The sequence below is a fragment of the Corvus hawaiiensis genome, chromosome 29 (genome assembly GCF_020740725.1).
Source record: "Corvus hawaiiensis isolate bCorHaw1 chromosome 29, bCorHaw1.pri.cur, whole genome shotgun sequence".
In the NCBI taxonomy this organism is placed as follows: domain Eukaryota; kingdom Metazoa; phylum Chordata; class Aves; order Passeriformes; family Corvidae; genus Corvus; species Corvus hawaiiensis.
Window position 1 is genome coordinate 1,633,727 of NC_063241.1, and position 18,520 is coordinate 1,652,246.

Consider the following 18,520-nt stretch of genomic DNA (forward strand, 5'->3'; position numbering starts at 1 on the left):
AATTCTCCCCACGGGGTCACCGGTATAGCACGGAGGTCGTGAGGACAGGGACACCTCTGTCACCCGGGGCTGAGGCAGGACATGGGGACACTGTGGACACCCCATGCTTGGACAAGTCACCTCCACCCACCCCACAGCACCTGTCCCCACGGCCCTCGGCCCATGATCCCATCCCAATGGCACCTGGCCCCATGGCCCATCCTGATGCTGCTTGGCCCTTGTCCCTGTCCCTGCATCCCTGTGCCCCTGGCCCTGTCCCCACAGATGCCCCAGCCCCAAGGTTCCTTTTGCTACATCCCACTCCCTCCATTCACGTCCCCATGTCCCTTTCCCCATGGCCACCCCACGACTCCGGTCACATGTAAGGGCTCCATGCCCATGCTCGGGCTCTGATGCCCTTGGGGACCTCAGGGCACCCCGCTGTGCCCCCTGTGCCCCCTCCCCACCACTCTCTGCCTCACCAGGGCCCATCCCCGGGGCCTTAGGCCCGTGCCCTGGGCACTCACCCCACAGGAGCAGCGTCACCTTCCCGGCCATCCTGGTGTCCCCGGCCACCCGGGCTGGCTGTCACACGCTGCCGGGGCCACCTGTCCCCTGGGTGGCGGGCAGGAAGCGAGGTCACGTCTCGCCCCCACGTGTTGGTGGCCCTTGATGGGGGCAGGGTGTTGCAGGGTGGGGGTAGGGTGTAGACACAGCAGGGGACAGGCTGGGGACATGGTGGGACATGGTGTTCCCAGGAGTGGGGGGCTCAGGGGATGTGGGCATCTCAGGATGGGTGTCCCAGGGGAATGGGGAGAGAGGGGAAGTGACAGGGAGTGTCTGTCTGGGGAATGGGGTCCCCATGTGTTAGGGGGTGACCAGGATGGGGTTCCTGAGAGAATGGGGGGCAAAGGGGGTGGGGGGAAGGGGATGGAGATGTTGGGCAACAGGAGACCCAGGATGGGGCTCCGAGAAAAGGGGGACACAGGGAATGAGGCTCCCACGGTTGGGTTCCCAGGGGAATGGGGGTCCCAGGGATGGGCAGTGGCTGGGGGGGCTCGTGGGTTGCAGCTCCTTCACCGGGTGCCTCAGATTTTGGGGTGACTCAGGGCCCAGCACGGCCCCCCGGGGGGGCTCATTACCTGGGGCGGCATCACAGGGGGGTCCTGGGTAGCTGCGGTTCTGTGTCCCCCCCACCCTTTGGCTTTTTCCTCTTTATTTCTGTTTTGTCCTTCATTTCCTCACAGTTGGGCCACGCTGCCTCAGCCCCCAGTGTGCGGCTCAGTGATCCTGGGGAGCTCCTGAGAAGGGAAGGGGTTGGGGGGACCCTGTGCAGGGGGAAAGAGGGGTGGAGGGGTGCAGGCAGTGGTGGGGGGACAGTGGGGGATGGGGGTGTTGGGCTGTGCCCCCCAACACTTTCACTTTCTCTCTCCGGCAGCAGAAGGAAGAGGCCGTTTGTGCTGATAGTCAGACAGGGGTGGGTTCTGACCTGGGGGGCACATCCAGAGGGGTCCTGTCCTGGGGGAAAAGGGCTTCTCTGCTGTGGTGACACCTGGGTCTTGTCCCAGGCGGGTCCTCATTCTGGGGGTGCCATGTCCTGGGGATTCCTGCCCCAGTGCCCCCCCAGGTCAGAACCTGCCCCCCATCTGACTCTCAGCACAAACGGCCTCTTCCTTCTGCTGCCCGAGAGAGAAAGTGAAAGTGTTGTGGGGCACAGCCGGACTCCCCCATCCCCCACTGCCCCCCCACCCCTCTCTGCACCCCTGCACCCCCTATTTTGCCTGCACAGGGTCCCCCCAACCCCTTCCCTGCTCTGAAGCTCCCCAGGATCACCGAGCCATGAACTGGGAGGGGGAGGGCACAAAAGTGAGGTAAAGAAGAAAAAATAGAAACAAAGAGAAGAAAAAGTCCCAGGGTGGGGAGCACAGAGCTGGAGCTCCGTGAGAACCCCGTGGTGTTCCCCACAGACCACCAACACTATGGGGGTCTCTGCTTTTGTCTGCCTCACCCAAAATCTGCGGCACCCTGTGAAGGAGCTGCAACCCACGGGCCCACCCAGGCACTGCCCATGCCTGGGATCCCCATTCCTCTGGGAACCACAACCATGGGACCTCATTCCCTAAGTCCCCTCTCCTGGGGATCCCCATCCCAGGACGCCCATTTCCCAGAACCTCCATTGCCCAGCAGCCCCCTCCCCTTGACCCCATCCCATGGGCTCTCCAGTCCCTCAGGAACCTCCACCCCTGGGATCTTCATTCCATGACCCCAAATCTGTGGGGCCCATATTCACCAGGATCCCCATCCCTGCGCCCCCCTGTTCCTCTGGAAATCTATCCTGAGCTCCCCACATTCCTGGAACTCCCAAGTCTCATGTCCCCACCATGTCCCACCATGTCCCTCTATGTCCCCAGCCTCTCTCCACCCTGCCCCCACCAACAGCCACCAGCACATGGGTACAGACCTGACCTCTCTTCCTTCCTCTTTGGCCAAAGAGCCTCCACCCAGGGGACAGGTGGCCCCATCAGCGTGTGACAGCCAGCACGGCTGGCCGGGGACACCAGGATGGCCGGGAAGGTGGCACTGCTCCTGTGGGGTGAGTGCCCAGGGCACGGGCCTGACGCCCCAGAGATGGGCCCTGGTGAGGCAGAGAGCGGTGGGGAGGGGGCATAGGGGGGCTTTGGGGTGCCCTGAGGTCATCAAGGCCAGCAGAGCCCGAGCATGGGCATGGAGCCCTTAAATGTGACCGGAGTCGTGGGGTGGCTGTGGGCACAGGAATGGGGGGACAGGAATGGAGGGAGTGGGATGTAGCAAAAGGAACCTTGGGGCTGGGGCAGCTGTGGGGACAGGGCCAGGGGCACAGGGATGCAGGGACAGGGACAAGGGCCAAGCAGCATCAGGATGGGCCATGGGGCCAGGTGCCATTGGGATGGGATCATGGGCAGAGGGCCATGGAGATGTGGCCGTGGGTGGAGGTGCTGTGGGGTGGGTGGAGGGGACTTGGACAAGCGTGGGGTGTCCACAGTGTCCCCATGTCCTGCCTCAGCCCCGGGTGACAGAGGTGTCCCTGTCCTCAAGACCTCCGTGCTAAACCGGTGACCGCAGGGGGACAGTTTGGGGACAGCCCCACACTCCGTGCCCTGGGTGCCGCTGTCCTCGCGGTGCCACCCCCACCCAGCCCTGTCCCTTCTCCCTTCCAGCCCAGACCCTCGGCCTCACTGATGAGTCCTCGGGGGGATGCCACGTCCCCGTCCCGCTGTCCCCATCCAACACTGGCCCTGGCAGGCTGGTGTCCCCTGTCACCAGCAGGCGCCCAGCCCACCCAGCTCCTCGTGCAGCCCCCCTGGACGCCGCCGGTGCTGTGGGACCGGGTGACACTGACCTGCCAGGGCTCGGGCACCGCCACTGCCACCACCTGGTACAAGGACGGGCAGCGCTGGTGGCTGCAGGGACCCGACTGATTCCGTGTCACCCAGAGTGGCACCTACCAGTGTGACAGACCTGACACTGGGCTGAGCCCCCCCGTGATCGTCTCCAATGGTGAGGGGGGATCAGAAATGTTCAGGGTGGGCTCCACTCAGTGGATGTCTTCATACCTCTCATGTGGCGAGAGCCTGTCCCCTGCATACCTGGCCATGCCAGTGCATCCCAGTGCATCCCAGTGTAATAGGACCTTTATGGCAACAACTGTGCCATGGGGTTACCCCTGGTGTCCCTGGGATCCTCCCGGCAATGGAGACTCCCCCCAGAGGTCCCCGGTGCCGTGGGGACCCACCTCGGACCTGTCTCGATCCCCTCAGTGTGATGGGACCCTCCTGCACCCCAGACTGGCTGGTGCTGCAGGTGCCGGCGCGGGCACTGCTGGAGGGGGACACGGTGACACTGTGCTGCCGGGGCTGGCAGAACAAGTCAGTCACCGGGGTGCGATTTTAGTACAAGGAGAAGGATCTGGGGGGCCCCTCAATGGGACAGAGTTGTCCCTGTCTCCCCTGCAGCTGCACCACAGTGGCCGCTACCGCTGCAATTGCCAGATGGGAACCAACCGGCTGGAGTCAGTGCCAGTGACTGTGACAGTGCATGGTGAGCAGCAAATACTCTGCTACCCCCACTCTCATCCCCAGCAGGTTGAGCATCACTGCGTCCCCCTGCTGACACTGCACAGTGAGCTCCCCACAATCCCTCACCTCATCATCCCCTCCCCTGCTGGCTCGGGGTGATCGGGCCCCCCCCGTCTCCTTCCCAGAGCTCTTCCCGGTGCCGGTGCTGGAGGGTCCCCCCGAGCCCACCGAGGGCTCTCCCCTGAATCTCAGCTGCCTCAGCACCCCCAGCCCCCTGCGGCCCCGAGCCCCCCTCCTGCACCTCTTCTACCGGGATGGGTGGTTGGTGGGGGGCCCGCAGGGGTCCCCGCAGCTCCTGCTGCCTGCCGTGGGGGTCTCCCACTCGGGGAATTACAGCTGCCAGGTGTGCTCTGAGCGAGGGCCATGCGGAAGAGCAGTGCCTGGCTCCACGTCACGGTGAGCAGTGAGTGCGGGGATGGGGGGCCCATCAGTCACAGCAGCCCCCATCTCACCCATCCCATCCATCACATCCCCATCCCAACCCACTCTGCGTGACAGCCGCTGCCACCGTGGGTCACAGTCCTGGGTGATGAGGACCTTCTGTCTCCAGGTGGAAGCACGCCCAGAACCCCTCATTCCCCAGCAGTGGCTGCAGGGGTTGCTGGGTCCCTGTTGTTCCTGCTCCTGCTCCTGGGAGTCACCATGAGCTGTGAGCGGTGGCAACACAAGGGTGGGTGACAATGGGGGTGGATGGGGCTCCTTGGTTTGGAGAGAGGCCCCAAGACTGGGGGGCCATGGGGTGGCACCCACAGCCCCTGACATGGTGGGGACTGAGCCCCAGTGACCTTGGCTCTGACTGCTGGGATCTTTGGAGGGGTCTTCAGGGACTCCTGGATCATCCTGGGGCGGGGGGTTCGTGAGGAATACTGGGGTAGCACTGGGAGCTGCTGGGGTCTTTGAGGTGGTCTTGGAGGGTTTTACAGGGATGTTGAGGGCTCTTCAGGGATTCTGGGGCAGTTGGGTGGGGTGGATCTCCCTGCCGGGCTTGGGCTTCTGGGAGCTCAGAGGTCACAGGGAAGTCAGTGGTACCAGGGTGGTTCAGGGTTCTGGGGGCTTTGGGGGTGTTTGGAGGTCCTGGAGGCAATCAGGAGTCCTAGGGGGGGTTGGATGACCCAGGGTCCAAGGAGGGTTCAGGAGCCCTGGGGACCCCACAGTCATCCCCCCACCTTTCCTTGCAGCAGCCAGGAAGCCCCAGGACAGGTGAGTGGGGGGCTGTGGCCATGGACCGCCTTTTCCCTCCTCTGCAGATACCCTTCACACCCCCTTTTGTCCTGCAGGGCCCCCCCGGAGCCTTCAGGCCCCTGGCAAAAGGGGGAGGTGCTGTACACCCACATTGTAGGCACTGGGCGGGCAGGGGGTGAGTACAGGGGAGGGATGGGGACACATCACCCATGGGTGTCACCCCCCCCACCCAGGTACCCACAACCAGGATCTCTCACAGGATCCCCCTGCACCACCCCACCCCAGGACCTCCAGGTGACCTATGCAGAGCTTCCAGGAGCCCACACACGGCCGTGGGAACCCAGTGACATCAGGGACAACAAGATGTGATTCTGGGGCCACTAAAGGGGCATTGGGGGCACTGGATCCCCCATTCCCCCTCAGCTTCAGTGGTTTCCCAACCTGTCTGGGAAGGTGGTCACAAGTTGGGGGAGGGGAGCTGCATAGGGTGGCCAGTGCTTCCCCTTCCTCCTTCCAGTACTGTTGGGGTCCCTTCCCCCTGCCATGGAGCCCTGGGAGAGGGGCCCTGAGGGGACAGACACGGGGTTTCCCTGCCCCTGGTCACCTTTGTTCCCCATTGGTTGGTTTGTGTTCCCCGGGATGGCCAAGGTCCCTCGGGTCCCGTGACTGCGGAGTTCCTGAGCTGAGCCCCGGCCATGCGGCTGGAGAAATAAACATCTCTGAAACATCTACCAGGAATCTGTCCATATATACTTCGGTTTCCACGGGACTCCTGGTTTGAAATATACTTGTTGCAGTAATCCCAGCTGCGACACAGTACCAGCAGGGGTTCCTCTCTCCTACTTCCAGTACCCCCAGTGGTTCCCCACTCCCCATCCCAGTACTCCCAGTACCACAGCGACTTCCACATTCTGCTCCCCGCAGTACTCCCAGTACCATGTGAGGCTCTCTGCTCCCCTTCCCAGTGTCCCCAGTACCTCCCATTCTCCCTCCCACTGCTTCCACAACCCCCAAGAGCTGCTTCATCTTGTTCCCAGTACTTCTCTATTGCTCCCAGTACATCCAGATGTTCCCCATTCTATCTCCCAGTCCCGCTGTATTTTCAGTGCCTCTGCATTCCCCCTCCCAGTACTCCTAGTACACCCATGCCTCCCCACCTTTGCTCCCAGTGCCAGGGGGATACAGGACCCCTTTCCCTGTCATTGACACCAAAATGCAGCTTTTTTGGTTAAACTGGCAGAATTGGTGTTTGTTTGTTCAGCTCTGTTGGGCTTTAGGAAAGGGATTCTCCAGTTTTGGGCTGCCACTGAAAACCAGGGGCTGCTGCTCCCTCACCCTCCCAGTGGAGGCACAAAAGGCAAAGATCCCAAAGGGCTGAGAGAAGAACAATTTCCTGCAAACTGCACTGAGAGAAGGAAACCAACAGCAACAGCAACAAGATTCTGAATCCAAAGGGTCACAAAAGGAACAATGTCCAGGGAAAGCCCCCGACAAGGATCAAACCCCAAACGCTTCCCCCGGCACGATTCCTCCACCAGCAGGAACCTGGCAGGGCCCTGGACCTTCCTTGCTTTGATGGCCAAAGCGGCCTTCAGGAGGCTCTGGATTCTCTTGGCCCCTTTCCCAAACCCTCGTCTGCCGTGCTCCCCCACACCATGATGTCACCAAGGCCCTGGGGGTGTTCCGGAGCCTCCCCCTTTCCCAGGGCAGTCGGGATCAGTCCATGGCACAGGGTGGGCTGTGTTTCCAGTCAGTTCCAGGGGCTCTGGACGCCCCTCCAGGTCAGGGCAAACTGTGGCCTGCCCTCTGCTGCCACAGGAATGGGGACAAAGGCATTGCCAATGTCCATGCTGGCACCACTTGGCTGTCTCGGACTCCAGCTCGCCCTGGAGTGCCGGCATGTCTGGCACAGCCGCTCTCAGTGGGGCTGGCACTTGGTTCAGGCCCCCACAGTCCCTGTCAGTGGCCACTCTCCACTGGACTCATGCTCTGGCCATGTGGGGCTCTTGAAGGCTCAGCAGGTCTGCCTGAGCACTCCCAGCTCTCCAGGTCATGGCTCATCCCAGGCATGGCGTCCCGCAGTCCTGCTCGGTGCCGTCTTGCCGACGGGGCCCTGTTGTGGTGGCCGTAGGTCCCTGTTGTTTGTGCATCCTCAGAAATCCCACAGCAGAAGGGTCCTGGGAGAGCCCAGGCCAGGGATTGAGCTGTGGAATTGCCTCTGTCTCCACAGCAGCTCTGCCAAAGCCCAACAATGCCCTTTGGGCTCCCTGAAATACCCGCTCCAGCACCTGCAGCCCCTCCTGCCACTCCCTCCTCCTGTGCTCGCTGCCTGCAGGGCTGTTCCTCTCCCAGCCCTCTGGCTCCTCTTGGCTGCTGCAGTTGTATTTCTGCCATGCCTTGGATTTGCCCTTCCCAGCTCAGGGCGGCTCCAGACCCACTACTCTGGCCTTTTCCAGCACACGCCTCTAGTTCCAGGATCTGTGGGAGGCGTTGCCATGGCAACAGTCGGTCCCCACACATCGCAACAGCAGCTTCGGAGGCGCTGTCACAGTCGCTTCGGACACCCCGTGACAGTCCCGGCACCCGCAGCTCGATGGCAGCCGGGCCCCTTCCCAGTGCTCTGGGACCACCATTGCGGTCCCTCCTTTACACGGGCTGAACACCGGGGTCTCTGCTCCCCCGCCGTCCCGGGGTCTCCCCTCGGCCATTTCGGTCCCTCCCCCCTCGGGGCTCCCCTGTGGGCTCCCGGTCCCTCCATCCCGGCCCCTCCCAGCCAGTGCCCCCCGGCTCCCTGTGCCTCACCTGAGCACCCTGCGGAATTCCTGGCGCTCTTGCTCCACCTGTGTGGCCAGCTGCTGCTCCCGTGGGCCGCCTGCTCCAGCCGCTCCCGCCTCAGCTGCTGCTCCAGCTCGGCCTTCCCGGCTGCCCAGCGCCAAGCACCGGCCACATGGCAGAGGCGCTCAATCATCCCCAACACCAGCAGTGAGCACCAGACAACCTTCCCGGCAGCCAAAAAAGCTCCTTCTGGCCACAGCTGAGGGCACCTGTCCCTCAAAATGTATCCAGGGCTGCCTCAGGATCCCAAAATGCCCGCGAGAGGCAGCGGAGCCGTGTGTTTGTGCGCAGGGATGCTTTAGGAGCACGGCTGACCTTTAGGAAGCCCAGCTCTAATTGCAGCACCTCATTAAGGGTCTGCAGCACCCAGAGCACAACGCGGGCATTGGCCCAAGCAGCTCCAATTCAGCCCCGCTTTGACCTCCCAAGCCACTGGTCCCGGCCCACGCTGTCCCTGTGCTGCAGCTGCCTTTTAAACCAAGACGTTCTTTTTCTCTGGGTATGCACATGGGAGAAATATCTGCCAAATATTCTCAAGAGGACAAAAATACACAAACACATTAGGGATACTCAGGAGTCCTGTGGAGAATTGAGGGTCCAGTGGGGTTTCAGGATTCCTGAGGATGGATGAGGGCCCCTGGGACCCCAAAGTCACCCCTCCAGTTTTGCTTTGCAGCCTCCAGGAAGCACCAGGAAAGGTGAGTGGGGGGCTTCAGCCATGGCCCCCCTTTTACCCAAACCCCCAGGATCTCACATTCCCTTCCACACAACCCCTTATTCCCACAGGGCCACCCCGCAGCCCCCGGCACCCCTGGTGGAGGAGCCTCAGGCGACCTACATGGAGCTGCTGGGGCCGCACAGGCAACCGTGGGAACCCAGCAACATCTACGACAATCTACAACAAAAGCTGTGACACTCTGGGAAGTGGGGGGCACTGGGGGGCACTGGGGGTGCCCCCTCCATGGCTCCTGTGGTTGCCCATCCTTCCAAGGGACGTGGTTGTGAGTCGGGGGTGGCTGCACAGGCCACCCAGAGCTCCCCATTCCCTCTCCCAGTACCCCCAGGGGCTCCCCCATCCCCTTTTCAGTACCTGCAGGGGCTCCCCAACCCCCATTGGAGTGCTCCGAGTACCCCCAGTGACTTCCCCATTCTCTCCCCACAGTGCTCCCAGTACACCCAGGGCTTCCCCATTCCCCCTCCCACTACCCCTATCCCATCCTGCTGCAAAAGGGGGAGTCAGGGAGGATCCTTTTTGATACATTTCTTGGACAAAAATGAAGCACAAACACGGCAATGTTGTATCTGAGAACTGTTTCTTGATGAAGGAGGGTAAATGTTCTTAGCGAAGGGGGATAGCAAAGAGAGTAGAGAGGGGAAAAGACAGAATCAGAAACAGAAGACAGGCACAGCGTTACTGCAAGAACCCCGGGCACTCTGTCGGCTCGGCAGATGCAGCGTGTCCTGCGCATCCTCGGAGAGCCCGCGTGGCTTTTGCGAGCAGCCGGGGGCGATTCCCAAGCAGCAGTGGCAGTGCATCTCCGGTGCTGGCCAAGAACGTCTGTGGGCCGGCTGCTGCGGGCCGGCTGCCATGGGCTGGTACTGCGGGTTGGTACTGCCATGGGCTGGTGCGGCACGCTGGTTGCAACGCGGGCAACGCGGGAAAGACGGTGGTGGCCGAGGCTGGTGCAGGCCGGGCCCGCTCTGTCGGGGAAGCGGCCGAGCACCGGGCCATTGCAGCCATGAGCTGCCTCGCAGGAGCGGCGAAGCAGGGCAGAACGGGTGCGGACAGGGAAGCGGGGCCGCAGGGAGGAAAAGGCGAGGGGGGGATGTCTTGGGGTGACTCAATGTTGTATTCCTTATCGCTGCTCTATGCCCAGAAATTAGTTGGATGCCTTTCTATGCTTTTAAACTGAGCCTAAGCAGAGAGAGAGAAAACTGAGCAGACTTCTCCAAGCAGTGCTTTTCAAGGACGCAGACAGAGATAACACACTCTTGTTGTCTGGTTTTTTTTTCTTCTGTGTTCTGCTGCTGTGGGAGGGGAGCGGAGACGCGTCTGCTTGCTTGTTCAGCCAGCTTTTGGTTTTCTTCTTCTCCGGAGAAAGACGGGGAGTTGAACTTTTGTTTTCCTGGGACTTCGGTCTTTTTCCTTTTTTCTGCTGGACTGTTTCAACATCACAATACATCAGGAGGAATTTCCACTGAAGCCTTGGCCCTGGAGGTGGGCCCACCACCCCATCCCAGCTCCAAGGATGGGGAGAGAGAGAGACTACGGAAGGACTCTGAAATTTTCCCAGGTTTTCCCTCTACAGCAAGAGGTTTCATTATTTAGCATTAGTCTCTTTTTTCTCCTGTGTCTTTGTTAAATAAATAGTTTTTATCTCTTTCACTTTTCTTTGAGGAAAAAGTGGTTTTTCCCCGAACGTGGTGGGGGAGGGATGGTTTGGAACCTGCCTTCTCTCAGAGGATGTAGTTCTAAATTTGGACAAACCGGCACAGGGGAGGAAGGCCAAAATGACCCTCCGAGCAAGCCCCTGATCCCTCCAAAAAACCCAAAGTAAAATGGCTCCTGTGTGAATTAACTGCTTTTATGTGCTAAGGTTCCTCCCACAGCCCCATTTCCTGGGCATTTTTTCCTGGGCATATTTCCAGGCCTCCGGGCATCTGTCCCACCAGCCAGTGCAGGGTCACTCACAGCCTCATCATGGAAGCTTTCTCTCCCCTGATCGGCTGCCAGCTGAAGCCTCCCCTGGACAGGCTTCCCATGATGTGTAGAGCCCCTAGAGTAATTTTCCACCTCATGTGTAACATATGTTGAGGCATAATTGAAAATCAGATTGGTTCCTCTCAACCCCCATGCTCCCAGTGGTTCTGCAATCCCCCTCCCAGTGCTCCCAGTACAGCAAGTGGCTTACCATCCCCCCTCCCAGTTCCAAGGGGGCACAGGACCTGGTTCCGTCCTCCTGGGACAAAAATGCATCTTTTTGGTTAAACTGGCAAAAATGCTGTTTGCTTGTTCAGCTCTGACGGGCTTTAGGAATGGGATTCTCCAATTTTGGGCTGCCACTATGTCTTGGTTTGAAAGACACGTGTCTGCCCAGGAAGGTGGGAACCTCCCTTGGGATGGAGACTACGACCCCCTATCTTCCGAATTATTGCAACTGTGAAATTATGGGGCTTTCAGGCCAAGATATGGGAACAGGAATAAGAGTTCTTGACTAGTGAGTGTATATATGTACAACAGGGCAAACAAACAACAATGGCAGCAACAACAAACAGAACCAGAACCCAGGGCCAGGACCAGAACCCAGGGCCAGAACCAGAACCCAGGGCCAGAACAAGACCCTAGTGCCAGAACCAGACCCCGGGGAAAGAACCAGAACCCAGGGAAAGAACCAGAACCCGGTGCCAGGACCACAAACCCAGTGCCAGAACCAGAATCTGGTGCCAGGACCAGAACCTAGGTGCCAGGACCAGAACCCAGTGCCAGGACTAGAACCCAGTGCCAGGACCAGAACCCAGTGCAAGAAGCAGACCCTCTTGCCAGAAGCAGACCCCCGTGCCAGAACCAGAACCAGGTGGCAGAACCAGACCTCAGTGCCAGCACCAGACCCAGTGCCAGGACCAGACCCGGTGCCAGACCTGGTGCCGGTATCAGATTTGGTGCCGGTGCTAGACCTGGTGCCAGACCCTGGTGCCAGTACCAGACAAAGTGCCGGTGCCAGACCCTGTACCAGACCTGGTGCTGGTACCAGACCCGGTGCTGGTGCCTCTCTCACCACGGGCCCGTTCCCCTCCCTGCAGTTCCACTCACGGCCGCCAGGGGCGCTGGTGGCTCCCGGCCTGGCAGGGTGGGTGCAGAAATTCCCCCCGCCAGCAGGGGGCGCTGTGGCGCGAGCTCGGCCCTGTCTCTCCCTCACGCGGCGATGGCGGCGCAGCCAGCGGGAGGGATGGAAAAGCGGCTTCCTTTACAAACCCCCAAGGGCAGCCAGGCCCGGTGCCCCTCGGGATGGCGAAAGGGGCTGCAGCAGGAACCTGGGAGCAGCAGCTGGGACAGCATAGGCCAGTGGAGCCTGAAGTGGCAAAACAAAATGCAACAGAAGCTCCGCAGCTGTAGCAGGAGCCGCAGGGTGTCCCGGCAGGCAGGCGGTGCTGGGTTAGAGTGTAGTGAAAAAAACCAGAGCAGGGGCAGAAAAACGGCGCGGCTGGGCAGCGGCAGCCCAGGAGGGGCTCGGGACCCCAGGTTTTCCCCTGAGGCACCCGAGCAGATGGTGAGGGTCCTTTTCCAGTGGGGTCCGCTGTTAATAAGGTTGCAGTTCAACAGCTGCTCTTCCGAGCAAAGGCTCACCCACAGCAAGGGAGAAGCAGGACAGGGCTGGACTCCGAATTCTCCCTGCGGTGAGCAGCAGCTCGACTGTTCCCTCTGATCCCCAGACCAAGAGAGAGCTGGAGCTAAGCCCACCCCTCACTCCCAAGCCAAAATCTCTCGGTATCTCTGCCCTTCCAAAGAGAAAAGCTCCACTGGCTAAGAGGCTTCAGCCAGCATCAACTCTTCCCCACACCTTGGCCACTTCTTTGTCTCTCTAAAGTATGGTCATTATTGTCTCTTAACAGCAAATGGGAGAAAATTCTCGGAGAGAAAGAAAACAAAAGGAAAAATCCTGACCTCCAACACCCTAAAAAGCAGGGGCGGCTGGGGACAGTGGGAGCAGGCAGGACTCCCCCTGCACAGGGCTCCCCAGGATGTGCCACCACAGGGAGAGGGACCCCCCCCCCCACCAGGATGTGCCCAGAGACCCCCCCAGCACCGCCATCCCCCAGGACAGGACCCCCCTGGCCAGGATGGGGCAGCCCTGGGACAGGACCCTCCCAGGATGTGTCAGCCCCAAAACAGGGACCCCTCTGGATGTGCCCCCCAGGTCAGAACCCGCCCCCCCCATCTGACTCTCAGCACAAACGGCCTCTTCCTTCTGCTGCCAGGAAGAGAAAGTGAAAGTGTTGGGGAGCACGGCCGGAAACCCCCATTCCCCACAGCCCCCAACCCCCTCCTCTCTGCAGCCCCCGCACCTCCAGGATCGCCAAGCCAGAAACTGGCGTGGAGGGAGAGGTGCAATAGTGAGGAAAATAAGGGAAAATTTTGAATAAAGAGAGGAAAAAGCCCTGGGTGAGGGCAGTGTAGCAGACTTGGAGCACCATGGGGACATTCTTTTGGGGGGGCTGTGCTGGGCCCTGGGTCACCCCAAAATTTGAGGCACCCAGTGAAGGAGCTATGACCCACATGCCACCCAATTGCTCCCAGTCCTTTGGACCCCCATTCACCATAGAACCAAACCATGGGACCACCATTCTTTATGTCCCCCCTCCTTGGGACCACCATGCCAGGACTCCCATTTCCTAGGATCTCCATTCCCCACCACTCCCCTACCCTTGATCCCATCCTATTGTTCCCCATTGCCCCAGGATCCAGAGTCCCACAAGGCCCCGCATTTCCCAGCCGGCCCCATCCCTGGGACCAGCATCCCATGACCCCAAATCCCTGGAGCCCACATTCTCCTGGGAGCCTCATCCCTTTGTTCCCCCACCAAGGGGACCCCCATTCCCCAGAAGACCCATCCATTGTGACTCCCCCTCCTCAGGATCCCCATTCTCTGGACCTCCTTGGGGCACTGTGACCTCTGGGCTGCCCCAATCTGGGGGGGGTACTCTGTCCACTCTACTCCCCCATTTGACAGTCCCCCCCATTTGGGAACCCCAAATTCCCCTTTGGGAGCCCCTAAGGTGCAGCCTGACCCTCCAATCCCACATCCCTCCAAGACTCTTGCATGAGTAAGAAGCCCCGATGGGGGTGACAGCGGGGGGTGAGAGGGGCTGGGTGTCATTAGGGGGAAACCCTAAAAACTCCCAAAGCCCACCCCCACACCTCCTTCAGGGTCTCAGCGCTGGGAACCAGGCAGGAACGCTCATGACTGTCCCCTCCTCTGCCCACAACATCCGAGGACCATTCTGCCCTCTCCCCCGCAGCACTGTGAAAACTGCAGGTATTTTCCCCTGGAAATGGTGGATCTGGCCCCAATTTGATGCCGCAGGGCTGGGACCCGGTAAAACGGGGGGGGGGGGGGGGGGGGCGTGAAGCTGTTTGGTGGCTGCCCCCCGCCCCTATCGCCACATTGCCACATTCCCCCCCTGCCATGGGGTTTCTCTCCTGAGAAGTTGGGACACTTTGGGTTTGTTTGTTTTGGGAGAAAACCTATTCCAGACTTCTCCATTCTCGCTTATCCCCTGCAGGATCTGAGGCGGCAAGAGCAGCTTGGGAATGGAGCCCCAGGCAGGAAGCAGCTCCCAAACTCCTCCGTGCAGCCAGTGGCCATCCAAGTGTGGGGCCAGGCCACGCCACAGCCCCACTGCGCAGGGATGGGCATTGGCCAGCCCTGCTCTGGCCAGCCCCAGGGGCAGCCAGGACCTGAGGGTCCCCCCTGCCCCCTGGGCTTTGACTCTGGCAGCTTTAGAGCTGCTGCAAGGTGAGAATTGTGTGGGGGAAAAGGCGTGGCTGTGGTTTGCTCAGGCCTGTGAGAAGCACAAAAGCCAAGGGGAGCCCAAGCAGTGGCTCTGCGAGGGCCTTTGATGGTTTGCAGAGCAGGGCTGGCTGGAAAGCGCCCCTGCAGGGGCAGCTGCAAGGGAAGCAGCCCGGAAATGCAGCAATGGATCATTTTGTCCCTCTGCCCAAGGCACTGAGGGAGCCCCAAAACTCAGGCAAATCCCACAAGGATCTGCTCAGCACCCTGAGCGGGACCCTCCTCCTTCCTGCCTTACCGTGGGCTGACGCTGCCCGCATGCCCCGCACCCACCAAAGCCGCTCTCTCACTGCCCTCCGCAGCTGGAGGGGGAGAGAAAGGTTTTAGTAGAAGCGGGAAATTGGAGAATCCCATTCCTAAAGCAGGAGAGAGCTGAACAAAGAAACACCATTTCTCCCAGTTTCAGCAAAAAGCTGCATTTTGGGCCCAGCAGAAGTCAGTCGGGTCCTCCAGTGTCCCCCAGCGCCCTCAGTGTCCCAGCACATTCCCGTAGACGTCGCTGGGTGCCCGCGGTCGCCCGTGGGGTCCCGGCAGCTCCACGTAGGTCACTTGGGTATCCTGGAGCAGAGCGGTGCGGGTGGGCCCTGCAGGAGACCCTGGCTGTGGCATCTGTGTGACACCCCCCGTGGGTGATGTGTCCCTGTGTGTGTCCCACCCCGGACTCACCCTGCGTCCGCTTCGTCCCCGTGACGTGGGTGTACAGCACCTCCCCCTCCTCCAGGGGGGCCGGGGGCCCCGGGGAAGCCCTGCAGGGATGGGGGGATGTGTGAGAGGCAATGGGAGGTCTTGGGGTTGGGGTAAAAGGGGGGTTCATGGCTGGAGCCCCCCACCCACCTTTCCTGGTGCTTCCTGGAGGCTGCAAAGGAAAGGGGTGGGGGTGACTGTGGGGTCCCCAAGGCCCGGACCACCCTCGGGAATCCTCAATGCCCACAGGGCTCTTGATTCCCCACAGAACACCCCCAGCATTCCTGGAGTCCCCCAGAACCCCCTGAACCACACCAGAGCCCCATGTCCTGATGCCCCCAGAGCCCCAAGGCTGGCAGGGATGAGCACCGTCCAAACTATCCCAGGATTCCTGAAAGAACCCCCAGCATCCCTGCACCACCCTCCAACACCACCCCAAATCCTCGAGGACCTCGAGCAAATGTCACTGGGGACTCAGCGCTGCCCAAGTCAGGGGCTGTGGGTGCTGCCCCATCATCCCCACATTCTCGGTGGCCTACCAGCTCCCCAGGGCCCCCAACCCCCCCATTGTCACCCACCCAGGCGATGCCACCGGAGCCAGCCCACAATGACAGCCATAAGCAGGACCAGGAACAGGAGGGACCCGGCAACCCCTGCGGCCACTGCTGGGGACAGAGGGGGACACATCAGGGTCACCTGTCACTGCGGGGATGCTGCAATTCCAATGACCCCGAGTGAGCCCACCTGTGTCCCAGTGTGCCCGCGGTGTCACCGTCAGTGCCAGCTCGGGGCTGAGCGCCCGGAACACGCGGTGCCCATCCTGTCCCAGCTGGTTGGTGGCCACGCACTGGTAGGTGCCAGAATGTCCCACATGGACGTCACCGAGCTCCAGGAGGGGACCCCGGGCCACCTCGCGGCCGTTGTGCAGCCAGGTGAAGGTGACAGGGGCTGAGCCCACCTGGACCGAGCAGCGCAGGGTCACGGAGTCACCTGTGCGCACCGGCTGTGCCAGGGCACCAGGGCTGATGGTGGCATTGGCCACGGGCACTGTGGGAACACAGATGGGGCTGGCACCTGGCCAGGGGGGATGGGGATGTTGTGGGTGGGGTCACCCCATTCCTGAGGGTCCTGCTCACCCAGGACGATGACAGTCATGGGGACACTCTTGGCCACGCTGTCGCCGGTGCTGGTCCTGCACTGGTAGTGGCCGCTGTCATTGTCCCCAACGTGGTGCAGCTCCAGGTGGGGGCCGGTGCCCAGCAGTGCCCACGAGCCCCCCCGGTGCCAGGAGAAGGACAGGGGACCTGTCCCCGTGGCCACTGCGCAGCTCAGCACCAGGCGGTCCCCCAGTGCCACCTGTCCCCCGGGGGGCTGCACCGACACGGACACCCCTGAGAGCGGGACCCCTGTGGGAGAGGCAGAAAGGGAATGGGGTACCTTGGAGGGGTGACGGACACCAGGGACCAATGCAGGACTCAGGGAGCGGCAGGGTCAGGGAGGGTTCGGGGGACCCCATTGAGGAAGAAGGGGGTCAAGAGATGGAGGAGAGGTTTGAAAGGGGTGGAAGGGACCCCAGGGAGGGATGGGAGATTAAGGGAGGGCATAGCTGGAGGGAGTGGAGGGAACCACAGGGAAGGTTTTGGTGACCCAGACATGGATGAGACCTGTGGACCATGGAGAGACCTATGAGAGAGAAAGGTGTACCTACGGAGGGGTGATGGGACCCTGTGAGGGATGAGGGGAGAGAGGGCAGTGATGGGGGAACCCGGAAAAAGTGTCATGGAGCACCGCGGGGTCCCCAGGTAGGACTGGGGGACCCGTGGCGGCTGTCGGGGCTCCCTGCACCCATCCCCGCACTCACTGCGCACCGTGACGTGGAGCTGGGCGCTGCCCTTCCGCACAGTCCCCCGCTCGGAGCGCACCTGGCAGCTGTAATTCCCCGAGTGGGAGACCCCCACGGCGGGCAGCAGGAGCTGCGGGGACCCCTGCGGGCCCCCCACCAACTGCCCGTGCCGGTAGAAGAGGTGCAGGAGGGGGGCTCGGGGCCGCAGGGGGCTGGGGGTGCTGAGGCAGCTGAGATTGAGGGGGGACCCCTCAGTGGGCTCGGGGGGGCCCTCCAGCACCAGCACTGGGAAGAGCTCTGGGAAGGAGATGGGGTGGGGGGAGCGTGACCCCGAGTCCATTGGGCAGGGGTTGTGGGGATGCTGAGGTGTGGGGGTGTCGGGGTGTCAGGGTGGTGGCTATGGGGTGCTCACTGTGCACTGTCACTGTCACTGGCGCTGACTCTGACTCCTTCCACCCCCATGACACCTCAGAGTCCTCCAAGGCCCTGCAGCGGTAGCGGCCAATGTTGTGCAGCCGCAGAGGGGACAGGGACAGCTCGGTCCCACCGCGAAAACTCTGCAGTTGTTTCTCCTCGTGGAAGAAGGACACCGAGGTCACCGGTTTGTCCTGCCAGCCCCGGCAGCGCAGTGTCACCGTGTCCCCCTCCAGCAGCGCCCGTGCCGGCACCTGCAGCACCAGCCAGTCTGCGGGACAGAGGGTCCCGTCACACCGCGGGGATCTGTGGGGTCCCGACGGCACCGGGAAGCCCCGATTGGGTCACAGCCAGCGCACCAGGGGTCCCCAATTCCAACATGGAGCTCTGCTCGCACTGGGATGCTCTGGGATGTCCCCGTGTGCAGGGGACGGGCTCTCGTCACACCAGGGGGGTGACCCATGGTGCGGAGCCCACCCAGAGCCCTCGGGGACCCCGCGGGTGCCAGGCTGGGGACACCCAACCCCCCTCACCATTGGAGACGTTCACGGGGGGGCTGAGCCCGGTGCCGGGTCTGTCACACTGGTAGGTGCCACTCTGGGTGACACGGAATCGGTCGGGTCCCTGCAGCCGCCAGTGCTGCCCACCCTTGTACCAGGTGGTGGCACCGGCAGTGCCCGAGCCCTGGCAGGTCAGTGTCACCCGGTCCCAAAGCACCGGCGGCGTCCAGGGGGGCTCCACGAGGAGCTGGGTGGTCTGGGCACCTGCTGGTGACAGGGGACACCAGCCTGCCAGGGCCAGCGCGGGATGGGGACAGCGGGGCGGGGACGTGGCATCCCCCCGAGGACTCACCAGCGAGGCCGAGGGTCTGGGCTGGAAGGGAGAAGGGACAGGGCTGG

At 61.8% G+C, this 18,520-nt stretch overlaps 1 protein-coding gene and 2 long non-coding RNA genes across 13 annotated transcripts in view; 2 read left to right on the forward strand and 1 right to left on the reverse strand.

The window, feature by feature from the left end:
- LOC125318084 (Fc receptor-like protein 2) overlaps positions 1-18,520 on the reverse strand; it is a 185,965-nt gene that overhangs the window by 3,480 nt on the left and 163,965 nt on the right. For 2 of the 11 annotated variants that reach the window (XM_048288498.1, XM_048288495.1), the window contains exon 1: positions 507-682. The exons of 6 other annotated variants lie outside the window; for them this stretch is intronic. In XM_048288498.1, the coding sequence (XP_048144455.1) occupies positions 507-537 (31 nt within the window). In that variant the 5' untranslated portion in view covers positions 538-682. Of the gene's footprint in view, positions 1-506; positions 683-17,619; positions 17,893-18,154; positions 18,386-18,473; positions 18,495-18,520 lie in introns of those variants that run through there. 3 more of the 11 variants (XM_048288497.1, XM_048288496.1, XM_048288494.1) reach the window with 3 other exon arrangements.
- On the forward strand, positions 5,142-5,790 carry LOC125318160. Its single transcript, XR_007200279.1, has 3 exons — positions 5,142-5,294; positions 5,372-5,451; positions 5,536-5,790. It is a non-coding gene; the product is annotated as an uncharacterized LOC125318160 (long non-coding RNA).
- LOC125318169 lies at positions 8,651-9,400 on the forward strand. The gene is made up of 2 exons (XR_007200288.1): positions 8,651-8,809; positions 8,898-9,400. It is a non-coding gene; the product is annotated as an uncharacterized LOC125318169 (long non-coding RNA).